This window comes from Balaenoptera ricei, chromosome 6, assembly GCF_028023285.1.
Source record: "Balaenoptera ricei isolate mBalRic1 chromosome 6, mBalRic1.hap2, whole genome shotgun sequence".
In the NCBI taxonomy this organism is placed as follows: Eukaryota; Metazoa; Chordata; class Mammalia; order Artiodactyla; family Balaenopteridae; genus Balaenoptera; species Balaenoptera ricei.
Window position 1 is genome coordinate 30781018 of NC_082644.1, and position 19197 is coordinate 30800214.

The following is a 19197-nucleotide window of genomic DNA, read 5'->3' on the forward strand; positions in this document are numbered from 1 at the left end:
GGTTCATCCATGTAGTAACATGTATCAGTACTTCATTCCTTCTTTTGGCTGAATAATTTTCCATTGTGTGGATATACCACATTTTGTTTATCCTTTCATCAGCTGAAGGACATTTGAGTGGTTTCCACTTTCTGGCTATTAATGAATAATGCTGCTATGAACATTTGTGTACATGTTTTTGTGTGAACATATGTGTTCAGTTCTCTTAGGTATATATCTAGGAGTGGAATTGTTGGATCATAGGTAACTAACTTTTTGAAGAACTGCCAGACTGCTTTCCAAAGCAGCTGCACCATTTGACTTCGTCACCAGCGGATTCCACTTTCTGTACCTCCTCATTAATACTTATTATTTGTCTGCCTTTTTGATTATAGCCATCCAGTGAATGTAAAGGAGTATCTTGCTGTGGTTTTGATTTGCATTTTCCTGATGGCTCCTCATTAAATTTTAAATTGTTCTGGGTAAGAAATAGTCTTCTCTTTCTGATCTCCTAAAACACTCACAGTATTTTCCACATATTAACTCATAATAAATGTTTAAATTTATAACCCTATTTTTAAAAATTTCAATAAAGGGGGAGATGGTCCTTAAAGTTTTTTACCTCTTTGGAAAAATGTGCTTTACCCACATCACTAACGTTTTGCTCTTACCTTTACCCTCACACCTGTGTCTCATAGCGTCACAGGTGCACATATGTATTCTGTTTGACTTCTCATTACTAAGCCCTGCATACCAAAAGACTTGCTGAATGTTAATTAAATGAATGAATGAATGGAATGTTGTTCATGTTCATTCTGGGTTGTTGAGCTTGTCCCTGGGGACATGTGGGTGTTCTGTTTCTGCTACATGCTAATAACCTACTCAAAGATATAAAGAGCATTAGAGGCTTCATTTTAAACTGTCATCTCCAGAAAAATAGACTCACCACTAGAAAACTGCTTTTAAAATATAGTTTTAATTTGTCTTTTTGCATACTGTTTAAATTGTTACTGTTTGTTTGAGGGGTTTCCTGTGTAGGCAGTTCCAGATTTGTGTTTATTCCTTATCTGAGGAATTCTGTGAAATATTAGCCTGGTAAATCAAGAAAGTTCATCATAGAAGTTATACTTCATTATAAGGCATACTTAAAATGCTTCAAAATGATATATGATTTTTAAGAATTTAAAGAAGATATCAAAGCCTGTCATTCAAATTTCAAAGGAACTCTATTCAACTTTAACACTGTGTAAATAAACATTGACTGATATACATATATGTTTCTAATATATTGTGCTAGGAAAATAGAAGTGTTTAATTATGTTGATATACTTTCTTGTGCTAACATTAACTTAACCTTGTGAACAGAGCAGTTATTTATTAGCAAATCTTTATGTAACTAAAACCTTTCTCTAGTGAATTTACTATAGAAACACTGGAACGCAGTCAAGATTGTTTTGTACAATTGCTGAAATTTGCTAAAATACGAATTGTGATAAGATGATTTGGTGTTTTTTAGGTGTCCAAATACAGGGTTTAAATATTTGTTGCTTTCGTGCTCTGAGAGAAAAACAAGACTAGTTGATTTCATAAGTCTGTGTGCCTTGGATCCTTAGTACGGTAGCCTCTTTTGAAAATCAAGAATATCATTCTGTGCTCTAAGTGGTAGGACCAGGGCGGTGGCTGTCATGGTGATGATATTCAAATACAAGTGTGAAAGCTTTTCTGGACATTAGGTCAGAAAAATAGTCTATTCCTTAAATGAGTAGCTGCTGTTACATTAATATAACATTCTGGCATTTAAACACTATGCTCATAGTGATTTGAAGCACATGGTTTACAGTTCTTAGCTTCTAACACTACGTCTTTCATCATTATTAGAAAAATTACTGTTAATAGAAGTGGTCATACTTGCTTTTTTCCTCAACATGATGATAATTTAATATTCAAAGTGTAGTTTTTGATTCCTACTTATCATTCTAATTTACATTGCTAAAGATTTGTATCATTTTGAGTAAGTTCTAATCCTGTGTAATGATGCAAATGTTGTCAACAACCTAAATTCAATCTGATCTCATACTAGTACACAATTCCAGGTATATTACTATGAGCTATGCATATTTAGTTAAATTTATATTGAATAATAAGATTTTGTGACGTTATAAATGTATACTTATATAGTTTCTTGCCATTCTTGACTTCCATAATAGTGAGGGTCAACGTTTTCTTCTGTTCCTTCTTCTTCTGGGGCTTCATGGTGATCATCGTGATCTTCACTGTCAACATCATCTTGAAATCTCCTGAACACTTGGGTCTTCAGTTGTATGGTTTGACCATTAGTGCTTCTTTGTTCACCATAATAAATAGTGTGTATATGAGGGAAGCAGAGGAAAATGTATGAGCTTATTGGCTCTTTTAGCTTATTTTGATCTACACGAATGTATGTTAAATGATGGTAATGTAGTGGGTCAACAGATGAACACATCAATGTGACATTGATATCTGAAAAATACAAATTAAAAATTAATCCTGCTGTATTACATCCATAATCCTATATTGGATTTTATTTAAATGTTTATGGGGTATAGTTTTATTAATTAAAATACTTGTAAGTGGAATTAGGTTTAATTATTTTTTACAGTAATCAAATAAAATAAAAATGAAACTATAAATGAATTTTGTATTATCAAAATAAACGATGGCTTCACTGGCTATTAAGTAATTATTTAAGTATTAAATAAATTATTTAAGTAATAAATTCTTAGTAGAAACAATCTTAAAAAGAAAAAAGTGAAAATCATCTATAGTTCCACTACTCAGGATCTCATATTTCTTTGTATACCCTACAGTACTAATTCTCAATGTTCAAGGTGATAACATTTAATAGAAAAGACTATAAACCTTGGAGTACACCTTTCTCTGGGGCCAATTTCTGCCATTTCCCTAGCCAACTTGAAAGCAACCATTTTCAGCAATTTGTAAAGCATAAGTTTTCAAAGATTCGTTCTTTAAAAGGTCAAAATACTCTTCTTTCTGTCTTTAAAAGACAATGATATTCATCAATGAATTCATTAAAGTTGCAGGATACAAAATTAATACACAGAAATCTGTTGCATTTCTGTACACTAACAACGAAAGATCAGAAAGAGAAATTAAAGAAACAATCCAACTTAACCATCACATCAAAAAGAATAAAATAACTAGGAATAAACCTACCTAAGGAGACAAAAGACCTGTCTGTACTCCGAAAACTATAAGATGCTGATGAAAGAAATCGAAGATGACACAAACAGATGGAAAGATGTACCATGTTCTTGGATTGGAAGAATCAATATTGTCAAAATGACTATACTACCCAAGGCAATCTACAGATTTGGTGCAATTCCTATGAAATGACATTTTTCACAGAACTAGAACAAAACAATCTTAAAATTCATGTGGAGACACAAAAGATCCCGAATAGCCAAAGAAATCTTGAGAAAGAAAAACGGAGCTGGAGGAATCAGGCTCCCTGACTTCAGACTATACTACAAAGCTACAGTCATCAAAATGGTGTGGTACTGTCACAAAAACAGACATATAGATCAATGGAACAGGGTAGAAAGCCCAGAAATAAACCCACACACCTATGGTCAATTAATCTACGACAGAGGAGGCAAGACTATACAATGGAGGAAAGACAGTGTCTTCAGTAAATGGTGCTGGGAAAACTGGACAGCTACATGTAAAAAAATGAAATTAGAACATTCTTTAACACCATACACAAATTAAACTCAAAATGGATTAAAGACCTAAATGTAAAACCAGATACTATAAAACTCTTAGAGGAAAACATAAGCAGAACACTCTTTGACATAAATCACAGCAATATCTTTTCTAAGCCATCTCCTAGAGTAATGGAAATAAAATAATAAATAAACAAATGGGACCTCATTAAACTCAAAAGCTTTTGCACAGCAAAGGAAACCATTAAAAAAATGAAAAGATAACCTACAAAATGGAAGAAAATATTTGCAAACGATGCAACCGACAAGGGATTAGTCTCCCAAATTTATAAAGAGCTCATACAACTCCATAACAGAAAACCAAACAACCCAATTAAAAAATGGTCAGGAGACCTAAAGAGACATTTCTCTAAAGATGACATACAGATGGCCAAGAGGCACATGAAAAGATGCTCAACATCGCTAATTATTAGAGAAATGCAAATCAAAACTACAATGAGATATCACCTCACACCAGTCAGAATGGCCATCATCAAACAATCTATAAACAATAAATGCTGGAGAGGGTGTGGAGAAAAGGGAACCCTCCTACATCGTTGGTGGGAATATAAATTGGTACAGCCACTATGGAGAACAGTATGGAGGTTCCTTAAGAAACTAAAAATACAGCTACCATATGATCCAGCAATCCCACTCCTGGGCATATATCCGGAGAAATCCATGGTTCGAAAGGATAGAGGCACCCCAAATGTCATTGCAGCACTGTTTCCAATAGCCAAGACATGGAAGCAACCTAAATATCCATCGACAGATGAATGGATAAACAAGATATGATACATATATACAATGGAATATTACTCAGCCATTAAAAAAGAATGAAATAATGCCATTTGCAGCAACATGGATGGACCTGGAGATGATCACACTAAGTGAAGTAAGTCAGAGAAAGAAAAATATCATATGATATCACGTATATGAAGAATCTAAGAAAAAAATGATACAAATGAACTTATTTACAAAACAGAAACAGACTCACAGACTGAGAGAACAAACTTATTGTTACCAGGGGGGAAGAGTGGGGGAGAGGAATAGATTGGGAGTTTGGGATTGACATGTACAACAAGGACATACTCTATAGCACGGGGAACGCTGCTCAATATTCTATAATAACCTAAATGGGAAAAGAATTTGAAAAAGAATAAATACATGTATATGTATAACTGAATCACTTTGCTGTTCATCTGAAACTAACAACGTTGTTAATCAACTATGCTCCAATATAAAATAAAAATTAAAAATAAATAAGTAAATAATTTAAATAAATAATAAAAATAAAACCAATACACACAAAAAATGAAATTTTACATACTTTCAATTTCATTATTTTCTAGGTATAGGTGTTCTAAATTTCTTGGAATATAGAATGCTTGCTTCAGTTTGTTGTGTCCAACATTGAGCTCTATAAGGTTGGAAAGATTAAAAATATAATATGGGATGTCCTGTAGTTTATTGTGTGACATTCTTAGAGCATGAAGTTTTGGGAGTTCATTGAAGTAATTTTCTGGTATAGCAGATATTGAATTATTTTCTAAAGACAGATACATAAGTGAAGAAGGCAAACCAGGAGGCATTGATTCTAATCTGTTATTACATAGGTTAAGCTGCATTAGTTTTTCCATTTTCGCAAGGATTTTTTCTTGTAATGTAGAATCATCAATTTGATTATAACAAAGATCAAGCATGGTCAAGTTTACTAGCCCATTCACAGCATTTGTCTGCAGTCTGGAGATCTGATTGTAACCAAGAAGAATCCTTTCCAAAGACTTAGGAAGAGGAAATGGAAAGTCTTCTAAATTGTTATGCTGTAGGTGAAGTTGTAGTAGATTTGACAATTTAGCAAACACACCATGATCAATCTTTTGAGATTTAATTTTGTTGTGGCTGAGGTTGATTTCTTTAAGATGAGTGGCATTGATGAATGAATCTGCAGTCACAGCCTCAATTTCATTAAACTGAAGATAAACTTGCTGAATATATGCTGGAATATTTGGGATAGCCTTGAGTTTGCGATTATCACAGTACATTGATGATGGAAAGTTAGGTGGACAGAAGCATTCACTGGCACAACCTAAAGTATGCTGATGAAATGGAACTCCATAATCTTCATTTTGATGAAATTGGAATTCTGGTTGGTAGACATCATCTGGTTCTTGGTCATAATCTTCATCCCATTGATAACTTTCATACTGGCAATATACTTTGACTCCAAGAAAGAAGAAAAGGACACATACTGGACTTGAAAAGCCCATGTTCCTTTTTTTGTCCTATTACAAGGCAAAAAGGAAATATATTGTGGGAAAAGTGAGTAAACTTAGAATAATTTGTATATAAATTGACAGTTATATAAAATGCATAATATCTATATCTGTATTGAAATATATAAAAGAATGTTCAGAATTAATGGGTGCTGCTCAGACCAAAATTAGTGTATAAGGTGGTATTTTTTAAAAAGTCACATACTGCATTGAACCAGACTAAGTAACCATCTTTTAGGAGAATCTCGATTTGTCTTGCTTACTAGACTATAGATTTACAATGATAGCATGACATCTCTCCACCCCAAAGCCAAGTGCTCTTTCCGTATAAATGCTGGATGTTCTCACTGACTATTTGGCCCCTTCAGTGATGTTTACTGCCTATGAGAAGAGAGACTCTATGTTTTAGTTACTTAGGAGATTCTTGATATTAACCAAAATTTTCCCGCTGCACCTTTTGTTTGCTGATGTTCTTTTCTGCTCTTTGGAAGAACATAGAACACTCCATTTTATGTGAAAGCTTGAGATATTAAAAATAACTATCATGTTTCCTGTTAGTGTTTTCTGTCCAAGACTGTGACTTCAAATTTTCCCTGTGAAATAGTTTGCAGAATCCAATTATTTTGTCTCTGACTTTACTTGAATAACTACTTTAAATCACAAACACACACAATATTTACATTCTACAAAATTAGTTTCTAATTGGTTATTCTATACATTTTTCCTATTACCTTCCTAGCTTCTTTTTTTCCACTAATATTTTGGAGTTAATTTCTAGATGCACAGATATTAAAAACACACTGTCCTGTCTCCCAGGAGTTTAGGTCTTAGTGGAGAATCAGATGATGACCTTGCCTCTTTTTTCACCAAGAAAATAGAATAGACAATCATTTACTCTAATATATTGACTTCTATTTAATCTTATCCCTTCCTACGTAAAATGCCAAAATGGTAATGGTTTCATCTTTTAAACAATTTTGATTTTGAAATTCATAAAGTTTCCTTTCGCAAATCTAAATAGACTCCATCCATTGTTCCTTTTTATCCATGTGATTCATGGAGGACATGGCATTTGAATTAGACTTTGAAGGAATATGAGGGTTCTCACAGAGGGAAATAGGGAAGATTTGCAGATAGAAGAGATGAGCAAAAACATGTAAGCAACAAAGGGTGAGATGTTTGGAATGCGGTGGTTAACTGTTGAAGGAGCAAAATAAGACTGTTACAGCCAATCTCAACCAGAACCTAGAGGCCTAAATTGTGACCTCAGGAATTTGCGCTCTGGGAATGAACACCTAGTTTAATTCATTAATATAGCTGAGCCATAATCTTCACACTGCAGTGTTCATGCATGAAGTAAGATAGAGTCCTGGGAGGAGAAGTGAAAGAGTGTGGTCTCATCCCAAAGGGCAGTGTTCAGTGCTGGCTGACCCAGACAGGGCACTGGGAAGCTCCCAGTGGGTATGATTAGGAGTGCTTTTTCACCTGCTGTAATTAGTGACCCTGTACTAGATGTTGTGTGGGGACATGGTTAGAAAAGAGCCTTGCAAATATTACTAGTGATTTAGTTAGTTTGATTGGGTTACTTGATGATTGTCTTGAATTTTAGGGGTGAGGCATTGTGCTTGGTGGGAAACACGGAAATGAAGAAAATATGAAGACATGAGCATACAATTTAGTGGACAAGAGAGGCACAGCACAGTGAACCATATTCTCAGGCAGAGGGAAATATGGTTTGCAGCAGAGATACCAGTGCTGTGGGAACCAGTGGCTTAACCCTGCTTCGGGGAGACAGGGAAACCTTTGCAGACATCATTTGGCCAAGACTTTGGGAGATTCCCAGGAATGGGTATAGAACACCCTATACATATTACTCTCTAGTTGATAATATTTTATGTATTAAAAGTATATTATTATACTCATTATACTATAACATATCAACTTTTTTTTAAAGTGCTTGTCATACTTCATTTAAAGTACTGCACCATGGAGTTGAGATGAAAGTAGAAGCAAAGAGGCAGAGACATGCAGCTGTGCGGGGTCAGGCCATGTAGGGGGTCTCAGAAGCTGACTGATACACAGTTGAACTTTGAAAAGAGTACTGCTCATCAGAACTCTGAATTTTATCCTTGTGTTAGAACATCATTAATCATCAGTTAGTAACCTTACATTTGAGAATTAAAGTCATGACTGTTCAACAACTACAAGAAATTGTTGGGGAAAAAGGAGACCTGGATGATACTTTTGGTTCAGCACTTACCTTTGCCTAGGAATCAAGACCTCATGACGAGGGCCTCTCTGAAAATAAAGGGATTCTTAGTATTATCTGCTTTTGGTCTTCTTGGCCACCTAAGAAGAAAGGTCTTTCCCTGAAGACAGTTTCTCTTCTAAATCTGAGCTCGTCATCATTGTCCTCATCCACTGAGGACCTCGGCCCTGTAGCTCAACCTTGTCCCACTCCCTTTTCAATAAGTGCTGTTTTCTGGTCTGAAATCCATTCCATCTCCATTGATATACCCATTATTTTCTATTTTTCTTACTCCTCAACTTCACCCCTGATCATTTTCCCTGTTATAGTGCTCTCTTATTTCTTTTTATCCAAATTTTTCATTCAGCTAATCTTTTACCAGCCATTTGCAAGGCATATTTTTATTACTTCTGCCTTTTATGTTCGGCAATTTATGCTTTGTCTCCTATAGGATAACTCATAGCAAAACATTATAACCCACTGTCAATCATCTCATTTCTCACCCTCTAATTTTTGACAGACTCTAGTACAATGCACAGTTTGTAAGTGCTCACAGATTTGTTGAATGCATGATTGATTTTTTGTTATAGATTACATCTTGTTAGTGATGTTTATTGCTACTAATGTTGATTATTTCTAGGCATTTATTTCACCACAGTGATTTCTCTAAATGAACATTTTCACAGAGAACATGGCTGTTCTCTTTTCTGTTGAATATTTCTCTGTCACAATATACTGTATTCACTTTCCTACCTGTATTCCTTACTTTGTTTAGTAGAAAAATCACAAATGTGAAAAAGAAAGTTTAAAGCAAAGTGAAATATGTTACCAGGTTTTTTAAATTACTCATTAATATAAATTTTTCATATTATAGCTAAAAAAGTTTCTATGTCATAACATTTCTCTTACCTGGAAAAAAGCACTCGTGCTTTCATCAAGAAAGTTCTAATTTAAATTACTAATCAAAATGAGATGGAACTTTGTCCTGGAAAGTTTAAAGTAATTGGAAAGCTTCATAGCATTTTATTATTTTAAAAACTTAATTGTTTTATTGGTATGCCACAGAAACTAAAATATAAGAAACCAAGTATTAGGATATGATTCAGAATTTTTTCCAAAGCAGTTTTAAATTTAACTCTGTAAAATTAAAGTTGTGTATATCACTATCACACACAAGGCCTAAGGAAATAAAACTCTTTTGCTATTAAAAATATGAAAGTCTCAAAATTATTTTTAGCCATAATAAATTTGGATCTTAATTAACTGAAACCCAAGAAACTAGAACCTTCAGTGCTAGATAGAGTACTTGTGTTTTCTCTTTGAGGAAGAGGCAAACAACATCGTAATATCAGGGATTTGGTTAATAAAGAAATTTTGAGAAAATTTCTAGTGAAATTTGTACAAATACCCATTTCTCTAAAACCAGAATCTCTAGCATTGCTCAGATGTATGGCTCAAAGGCGTTCGCCGGTTTTTTGTCACTTAAAGTTGAGAGAGAGAGAGAGGGAGAGGGAGAGGGAGAGAGAAACAGAAAATTATTCCATTAACGTGAGAATCTTTCATTCAAAGTAAAAAAAAATCTAAACAAAGATCATTTATTGGGTAAATTTTAAGTTAGAAAATTAAATTCCCTATATTATTTCCCTGAATATTTTTGCTAATCAAATTTTAATGTAGCTTTTACCAGATATTGCTTATAAAAATGTGCATTTATGATGGCTACAATCTATTTTAATGTTAAATCAAATATATTTTTAACAGTAGGAATATTTTCTTTAAAAATTGAAAATTATTTTATCATCATACCTGTTGAGTTTGCTTTAGCTTTCAGGGGCTGATGAATTTGCAAATCCTGTAAATGAATCAGAAATTCCTAAATTCTTAAACTGAATCTCTTAAAAATCCACAGTAACTGTGTGTCCAGGCAGGGCTGTCCCTTGGATTGCTATAGCAATTTAAGCAAATATAATCTACTTGGAAAATACTTGGGTTGAATTAAAATTATGTATTTCTTTTCATTATCCAAAACTTTGTGGACTCAAATTAAAATGCTTGTGTTCTTGGTCAGATTTATGTGGCTTACTTCTTTCTTTTCCCCTTAATTTTGGTTTGAGGTATGGCAAGAATTTCCTCTAGTATGAAAGGCAAACAGAACTAAATGAAACAGCATGTACTGATTACTGTTTTTATTTTCATTTTCATGCCAAAGAATTCTTCAAAGTAAGGTCCACTGTAACATGGAGCTCAGTGTCTTGGCATTTTAAGGTGGAACTCAGAGTCATCTTGAGACCTCGGTTGTCTGATACCGTGTGTTCACACCAGTGCTTCCCTTTATTAAGACAAGGAACCGGGATTAGAAACATACAGCATTTCACATCTAGTTTATTTTAAAAATGAAATAGATGGTCATTGGTGACACAGATTAAATATATTACTTTTCCATACAAAGAAGTATACCTTCTTTTCTATCAGCTATCCCGTTTCTCACCTTCCTCCCAAATACATCCACTAGCATGCGTTCTAATAACCTTTGAAATAAAATTAATCTCTTAGTTATGGAATTCACTCAGAAGACAAATCTCTGATTTGTCTGTCTTCACTAGTCCAAAAAGTAATTTTACAGTATTGAATAAGATGGAATTAGGAACTTCTGTTGACCAGCTATTATTGCCTTTATTTTGCAGATGTAGAAAATTTACAAATTTCACTGAGTTGTCTCTCTCTTGAAGAGTGGCAGTTAACTACTTAAATGCTATATTTTTATACCAATATTTTCATATTTTAAACAGAGAGTTAACTTGTATCTCTTGGCAGTGAACTTTGAGTTCATTCTTTGGGAGATTCTTTCAAGCTTGTACAAACTAATAAGGTAAAGTGATTCCTGGAATTTGTTTTTGTTTCCTCAAAATAGTATTTTCCATTAGGTTTTTATAAAGAACGCACAAGATTTATTTCATTATACTTCAGATTTTAAAAAAGTGTACAGTGTTTCAAGAGATGTTTTGGCAATACTGTAAAAATCTCATCTATTATTTGAGACACTGGTATGTAAAACGTGGCAGACCATATTTGGGCCAAGATTTCATCTTGTTACTGATCTTTTCCATATGTTTCCTTTTAGTGTTTGTTCTTAAAACTCAGACTTCCACACTAAGGAAAAGAGAGCAAATCTGTACTTTTTCCAAAAATCATTCTACATGCCCTCACAGTTCTTTTGGAAGGTTAATGTAAAATTAACAGCTTAATTTTTATTAAATTATTCTTTTAACTCTGTGATTTGAACTTATGATAGTGATTATGTTGTTCATGTTCCTAACAAATGTGAAAATATTTATCAATAGGTAGCTACAACACTCAAAATTGAAAGTGTCTAGGAAATTTAAATAAGGTTGATGGTGTCCAGGAGGTTTAGGTTCGGCAGGGGGTGGGAAGGGTGGTTTGAGTCAGGCCTTAGAGGAAAACTAGAAGATGCAAGTGATTGTGATAGTTCACTGTTTCAGTTGGTGGTTATTTTATTTTATTTAAAATTTTTAAAAAATTTTATTTATTTATTTTTGGCCGTGCTGCACGGCTTGTTGGATCTTAGTTCCCCGACCAGGGATTGAACCCTCACCCTCGGCAGTGAAAGCACAGAGCCCTAACCACTGGACCACCAGGGAATTCCCTCAGTTGGTGGTTATAATTGTAGCAATTAGGGAGAGAAGTCAGTTGAATTGATGAAAGTCTAAATTATATTCTATGATTATAATTTGACTGAAGTAGATAAACTATCTCAGAGCCAAATAACTAGTGCTGGCTAGGAAAGGTCTGACTGAGACTGGTAATTATGGTAATAAACCATAATAAAGATTTTTAATTCATTTATTCATCCAGCTAATATTTGTTGAGCACCTACTTTGTTCAAGGCAGTTTTAGGTGCTGAGAACCCAGCAGTAAAAGTTCCTGTTATCACTGAAGAGGAAGAGAGAAAATAAACATATCAAGTGGTGTGGAGTGCAATGCAGAAGAACAAAGCAAGGCAGAGGGGTAAAAATGAATGAGCACAGGGGTTTAAGTCAATAGTTCTGACACTACTGTGATGTATGCTGGAAAGGAATGGTTATGTAAGTGTGTGGTGAATGGGGGAGCCAGGTGTCTCACCGCTGGAGGGAGGTTACAGGTAAGCAAATGGAGGTGGTGGGAATGAAAGGCTACAGTTGTTTTAGATCTCATTAATACTTGACATTATCTAACTTTCCCCCCAATTTTTAGGTATATGATGGTATTACTCGTGATTTTAATTTCCATTTCCCTGATTACTAAAGAGGCTGAACATTTTTTCAAATGTTTTTAAGCCATTTGGATTTTCTCTTCTGAGGTATGCCTGTTAATGTTTTTTGCTCATTTTTCTGTTGTGTTATCTTTTTCTTATTTATTTTTAGGGGGTTTTTATATGTTTATGGATACCCATTTTTTGTTAATATGTGTGACACTCATCATTTTTCAGTTGATTCTCTTGGGTTTTTCAGGTACATACGAATCATATGCAAATGATATTGTACCTTCTTTCTAATTGTTTTTGAGAGGATAGCTCTTATTTCAAGAAGATATTTTGCAAATCTTTACTCTTCAGACAATTGGACTGTTGCTTTGTGTTTCTCCTGGTTAACTCCTAAGTAAACCACATGAGATAAAAGTACAATTCAAATCAATAAGCCACATGATAACAAAACTAGAAGACATCATAGAAACTTCACCAAATAAGGAGGTATAGAGAGAAGAATTTAAAAAGACCAGCATACTACCAGCCGCAGACGGCAAAGAGAGAGCAAGGAAGCACTCAAAGGCTCATGGAGCAGCCAGTACTTCCCACCCTCACAGAGTAAAGTTCCAAGATAATATACACAATTAAAAAGTAGTTGTCTGTATAATCCATTAAATTTTTTTTTTTTCACTGACTGGGACTGAGTACAAAGCAATAGCGTTTTCAGACTCAGGAAAGGGTTATAAGATGCGTTTCCCTTGCCAAATTAATGGGAATGCCAAATTAATGGGAATGTTTTCTTTTTTGTTAAAGGAGAGGGTGGGCCATGTGGATCCAGGAAGCAGAATTCCTATTACTTATGTTTACTCAAGTTAACAGTTATTAAGGAAATTTTTAGGAGAGGGTTATACAGGAGTGAAGTACTGACACATACTGAAATTTTTAGGAGAGGGTGGCAAGGTTCTGGGATGTCTGCTTGGTGGAGTGAGTGAATGAATGGATGTTTGCTGGGTGAAGTGGGAGTATGAACTGGGAAGGGGCACGGAAGAACCTTCTGGAGTGATAGAAATCTTTTTTATCTTGATCTGCTTTGAACGAATGGTGCTAAGACAACTGGAACACATGCAAAAATTTACTGAAAATGGAACAAAGACCTAAGTGTTATAGCTAATATGGTTAAATTTTAGAAGAAAATATAATGTTAGTCATTATGACCTTCGGTTAGGCATCAGTTTCTTAGATGTGGCACTAAAAGCGCAAGAATCAGAAGAAAAAATAGGTAAATTGGATGTCATTAAAATTTAAATTGTTTTCTGTGCCAAAAGATACTATCAAGAAAGTGGAAAAAAAAAAAACCAACCCACACATGGGAGGAAAATTTTGCAAATCATATATCTGATTAAGAACTTGTGTCTAGAATAAATAAAGAACTCGTACAACTCAATAATAATAATAATAATATTAAAATGAGTGAAGGATCTGAATAAATGTTTCTCCAAAGATAACAAATGGTCCATAAACCCATGAAAAGATGCTCAACATCACTAGTCATCAGGAAAATGCAAATCAGAGCCACAATGAAGTACCACTTCACATTCTCTAGGATAGCTGAAATAAAAAATATGGACAATTACAAATGTTGGTGAGGATGTGGAGATATTGGAATCTACATATATTGCTGATGAAAATTAAAAATGGCACAGCCACTTCAGAAAACAATCTACAGTTCCTCAAAAAGTTAAACATAAAGTTGCCGTTTGACCCATCTGTTTTACTCCTAAGTGTATACCCAGGAAAAGTGAAGACATACGTTCACACAAAAACTTGAATGCACATATTTATAACAGCCAGAAAGTAGAAACAACTTATATGTTGATCAGCTGGTGAATGGATGAATAAGTGTGGTCCATCTATACAATGGAATATTACTTGGCAATAAAAAGGAGTGAAGTACTGACACATGCTACAACATGAATGAACCTTGAAAACATTATAAGTGGAAGAAACCAGTCACAAAAGACCACATATTATATGATTCCATTTATATGAAATGTCCAGAATAGGCAAATTGATAGAAACAGTAGATTTGCGGTTACCTAAGGCTGGGAGTAAATGACATTAATCAGGACAGGGTTTCTTTTTGGAGTGATAAAAATGTTCTGAAATTGGTTGTGGTGATGGCTGCTAAGCTTGAATATATTAAAAACCTTTGAACTGTATACTTTAAATGGTAAATTGTACAGTATGTGAGTTATATCCACAATAAAGCTGTTATTAAAAATAATAATAGTGATGGGAGTTTAAATGAATAAGATTGGCTTAAGTTGGTAATTTTAAAAACTGAGTGAGAAGTAGATGAAAGTTCATTGTAGTGTTTTGTCTACTTTTGCTTCTATTGAAAATTTTCCTTAATAAAAAGGAAATCTCTTTTTTACATTTGGTAGTGTATATATGTCCATGCCAAGATAGCTAGTGGGAAGCAGCCACATAGCACAGGGAGATCAGCTCGGTGCTTTGTGACCACCTAGAGGGGTGGGATAGGGAGGGTGGGAGGGAGATGCAAGAGGAAGGGGATATGGGTATATATGTATAAATATAGCTGATTCACTTTGTTATACAGCAGCAACTAACACAACATTGTAAAGCAATTATACTCCAATGAAAGTGTTAAAAACTAAAAATTAAAAAAAAAAAAAGGAAATCTCCAGCACTCAAACTGCAAGTTTTAATATTAGGAATTCATATGACTCATTGCACCCTCCATGTAGAGCTGAACATGGCACATGCTTTTGCCCCTTGGCCTAATTTGTCCTTGTGTTTCTGCCCCTTCCAGCCTTTGTAACCTCTTCCTCTCTCTATGGAAGGGCTCGTTTTAAAAGTCCCTCAGTAAGCCCTTCCCCTTTCTTTAGAAGGTCTCATTTTAAAGGGCCCTCTGTAAGCTCTTTCCCTTGACTATGGAAGGGCTCATTTTAAAGCAGTTATCTTTATTTTCATGCTGTTATTTTACCAAGGGAGAGATGTCACTGCTGGGAATATGTACCTTGTTACAGCACTGGTCAGAGCTGATGGGGTGGGGGGATCTGTTTTAGAGCTCCCCAGAGCCTGTGATAGAAACTGTATTGAGAAAAAATGTGCAATGGGAAAAAATGCCATCTGCCCCTACTTCAGAGTAATGTGGAACACACAGCACATCTGCATCAGGTGAGTATAGGTCTGTGGGAGAACTGGAGCGGGAGGAGGAGCTTCTAGGATGAAAGAAAGATATGTAGGATAAAAACACATTGCCTTGTTAGAATGAGGATAAAGGCTTTTTCTTTCCCTTCGATAAGCACCCTTTGCTGATTTAATCCAGAAGAATGTTTTGAGCCAATGAAGTGTGGTAGGCTTTGGTGGGGGGGGAGAAAAAGGGGATGCAAAGATGACTTTGCAATCAAGTGCTTACACTCAAGATATCTACAATCCTCTAGAGAATGTGAAGAAAACAACCCATGTATAAATAGCTATAATAAGTTAGATTGTGATAAGTACAAAAGAGAAACACATCAAAATACTGGGAAGATTTGGAGGGTGGGGTGTGAGAAGCCACATCTGTTTATGGGAGAATCAGGAAGATGAACTGAGATGGGTGACCTTTGACACAGACATTTGAGGTTGGATAAGACTGATAGATGCAAAGGACAGCATTAATAAAGACACAGAAGCCGGAAAATACAGACCATATTTGAGAAATAGCAAGTAATCTTCAGCTGGAGTATAAAAAGATGTAAACATGAACTAAAAAGCTCAAAAAGCATTACTTAAATGTAGATCATGGAAGTCTTGAAAGATGGGTTAAGCACTTTTTTAAAAAATTAATTAATTATATATTTTTGGCTGCATTGGGTCTTAGTTGCTGTGCACGGGCTTTTCTCTAGTTGTGGTGCGTGGGCTTCTCATTATTGTGGCTTCTCTTGTTGTGGAGCACGGGCTCTAGGCGCGTGGGCTTCAGTAGTTGTGGCTCGCCGACTCCAGAGCACAGGCTTTGTAGTTGTGGTGCACGGGCTTAGCTGCTCTGCAGCCTGTGGGATCTTCCCGGACCAGGGCTCGAACCTCTGTTCCCTGCGTTGGCAGGCGGATTCTTAACCACTGCGCCACCAGGGAAGCCCTGGGTTTGCTTTTGAGAGTTTGTTACTCCCCAGCAAGGTCCGCTTTTTTTTTCTTTTTTTTTAACATCTTTATTGTAGTATAATTGCTTTACAATAATAGTGTGTTAGTTTCTGCTTTATATCAAAGTGAATCAGCTATACATATACATATATCACCATATCTCTTCCCCCTGCATCTCCCTCCCTCCCGCCCTCCCTATCCCACCCCTCTAGGTGGTCACAAAGCACCGAGCTGATCTCCCTGTGCTATGCAGCTGCTTCCCACTAGCTATCTATTTTACATTTGGGAGTGTATATATGTCCATGCCACTCTCTCACTTTGTCACAGCTTACCCTTCCCCCTCCCCATATCCTCAAGTCCATTCTCTAGTAGGTCTGTGTCTTTATTCCCGTCTTACCCCTAGGTTCTTCATGACCTTTTTTTTTTTTTCTTTGATTCCATATATACGTGTTAGCATACCGTATTTGTTTTTCTCTTTCTGACTTACTTCACTCTGTATGACAGACTCTAGGTCCATCCACCTCACTACAAATAACTCAATTTCATTTCTTTTTATGGCGTATTTGTTTTTCTCTTTCTGACTTACTTCACTCTGTATGACAGACTCTAGGTCCATCCACCTCACTACAAATAACTCAATTTCATTTCTTTTTATGGCTGAGTAATATTCCATTGTATATATGTGCCACATCTTCTTTATCCATTCATCTGTTGATGGACACTTAGGTTGCTTCCATGTCTTGGCTATTGTAGATAGAGCTGCAATGAACATCGTGGTACATGACTCTTTTCGAATTATGGTTTTCTCAGGGTATATGCCCAATAGTGGGATTGCTGGGTCATATGGTAGTTCTATTTTCAGTTTTTTAAGGAACCTCCATACTGTTCTCCATAGTGGCTGTATCAATTTACATTCCCACCAACAGTGCAAGAGGGTTGCCTTTTCTCCAAACCCTCTCCAGCATTTATTGTTTGTAGATTTTTTGATGATGGCCATTCTGACTGGTGTGAGGTGATACCTAAGATCCACTTTTGAGACGTGGATTTCAGAGGCCTTCACATGAGACATTATGGCTAATGTTTAGAAATGGATGAGATTACCAGGGGCAAAGTGAAGAGGCCAAAACAATATTGGGGAACACTAGCCATTAAAGAGCAACCCTGGTGGCACAGTGATTAAGATTCCGCCTGCCAGTGCAGGGGACACGGGTTCGATCCCTGGTCCGGGAAGATCCCATATGCCACGAAGCAACTAAGCCCGTGCGCCACAACTACTGAGCCCGCGTGCTACAACTACTGAAGCCCGCGCGCCCAGAGCCCGTGTTCCGCAACAAGAGAAGCCACCACAATGAGAAGTCCGCGCACTGCAACGAAGAGTAGCCCCCACTCACCGCAACTAGAGAAAACCCACACACAACAACGAAGACCCAATGCAGCCAAAGATCAATAAATTAAATAAGTAAATTTTAAAAATAAATAAAGTACAATGGTACATCTTAACTATTAAAAAAAAAAAAAAAAAAAAGAGCAACCTGAAAGGCATGATAGGTGGAAGCCAAGTAAGCAAAGAATGTCCAGGAGGAAGCACTGTCTACCTTTTTATAAGGTTGATCACTGACTAAAAAATTAGTGTGTCATCGTGGTTAAAACCTGGAACCAGACTGCTGGGATCAAATCCTAGGTCTGCCACAAGGTATCCAATCTTTGTTTTCCAATTTTCACACCCCCAAAAAATAGGAATAAGTAAATGTAGCTCCCTCATAGGGCTATTTTTTTTTTTACACTGTATATCTTAATTTTATTTATTTTTTGACATCTCTATTGGAGTATAATTGCTTTACAATGGTGTGTTAGTTTCTGCTTTATAACAAAGTGAATCAGCTATACATATACATATATCCCCATATCTCCTCCCTCTTGCGTCTCCCTCCCATCCTCCCTATCCCACCCCTCTAGGTGGTCACAAAGCACTGAGCTGATCTCCCTGTGCTATGCAGCTGCTTCCCACTAGCTACCTATTTTACATTTGGTAGTGTATATATGTCCATGCCACTCTCTCACTTCGTCCCAGCTTTCCTTTCCCCCTCCCCGTGTCCTCAAGTCCATTCTCTTCGTCTGCCCCTAGGTTCCTTAGAACCATTTTTTTTTTTTTTAGATTCCATATATATGTGTTAGCATACGGTATTTGTTTTTCTTTCTGACTTGCTTCACTCTGTATGACAGACTCTAGGTCCATCCATCTCACTACAAATGACTCAGTTTCGTTTCTTTTTACCTCACAGGGCTATTGTGAGGATTAAATGAATAAATACAAGTAAGGCTTTTGGAAGAATGTCTGAAAATGTTCTTTACATACCACCTATTATTATTAAGTATTATTCATATGGTACAATTTGGGGAAAATAAATTCAAGAAAATTAAGTCAGTTGCAGTAGGTTAAGGACCATGTGAGTAGAGAAGTAATTAAGGCCAAGGTAAGACAATTCTTTTCCCAAAAGATGGAATTAAAAACAAAAGAAAAATAATGCAGTAGTTTAAGGAGGA

The 19197-nt window shown here is 35.6% G+C and overlaps 2 protein-coding genes across 6 annotated transcripts in view; one reads left to right on the forward strand and one right to left on the reverse strand.

Moving 5' to 3' along the window:
* The window catches only part of CENPP (centromere protein P), a 224912-nt gene that overhangs the window by 87214 nt on the left and 118501 nt on the right, over positions 1-19197 (forward strand). The gene's annotated exons all lie outside the window — the stretch shown is intronic.
* On the reverse strand, positions 1323-10201 carry OMD (osteomodulin). Of its 2 annotated transcripts, none has more exons than XM_059926301.1 (3): positions 10071-10201; positions 5071-6025; positions 1323-2478 (listed from the first exon to the last, which is right to left on the reverse strand). In XM_059926301.1, exons 2-3 carry the CDS (start codon positions 6008-6010, stop codon positions 2150-2152), a joined length of 1269 nt encoding a protein of 422 aa, XP_059782284.1. In that variant the 5' UTR covers positions 6011-6025; positions 10071-10201; the 3' UTR covers positions 1323-2149. The 2 variants fall into 2 exon arrangements, with proteins under 2 accessions (XP_059782284.1, XP_059782285.1); XM_059926302.1 differs by lacking the exon at positions 10071-10201 and adding an exon at positions 8277-8315.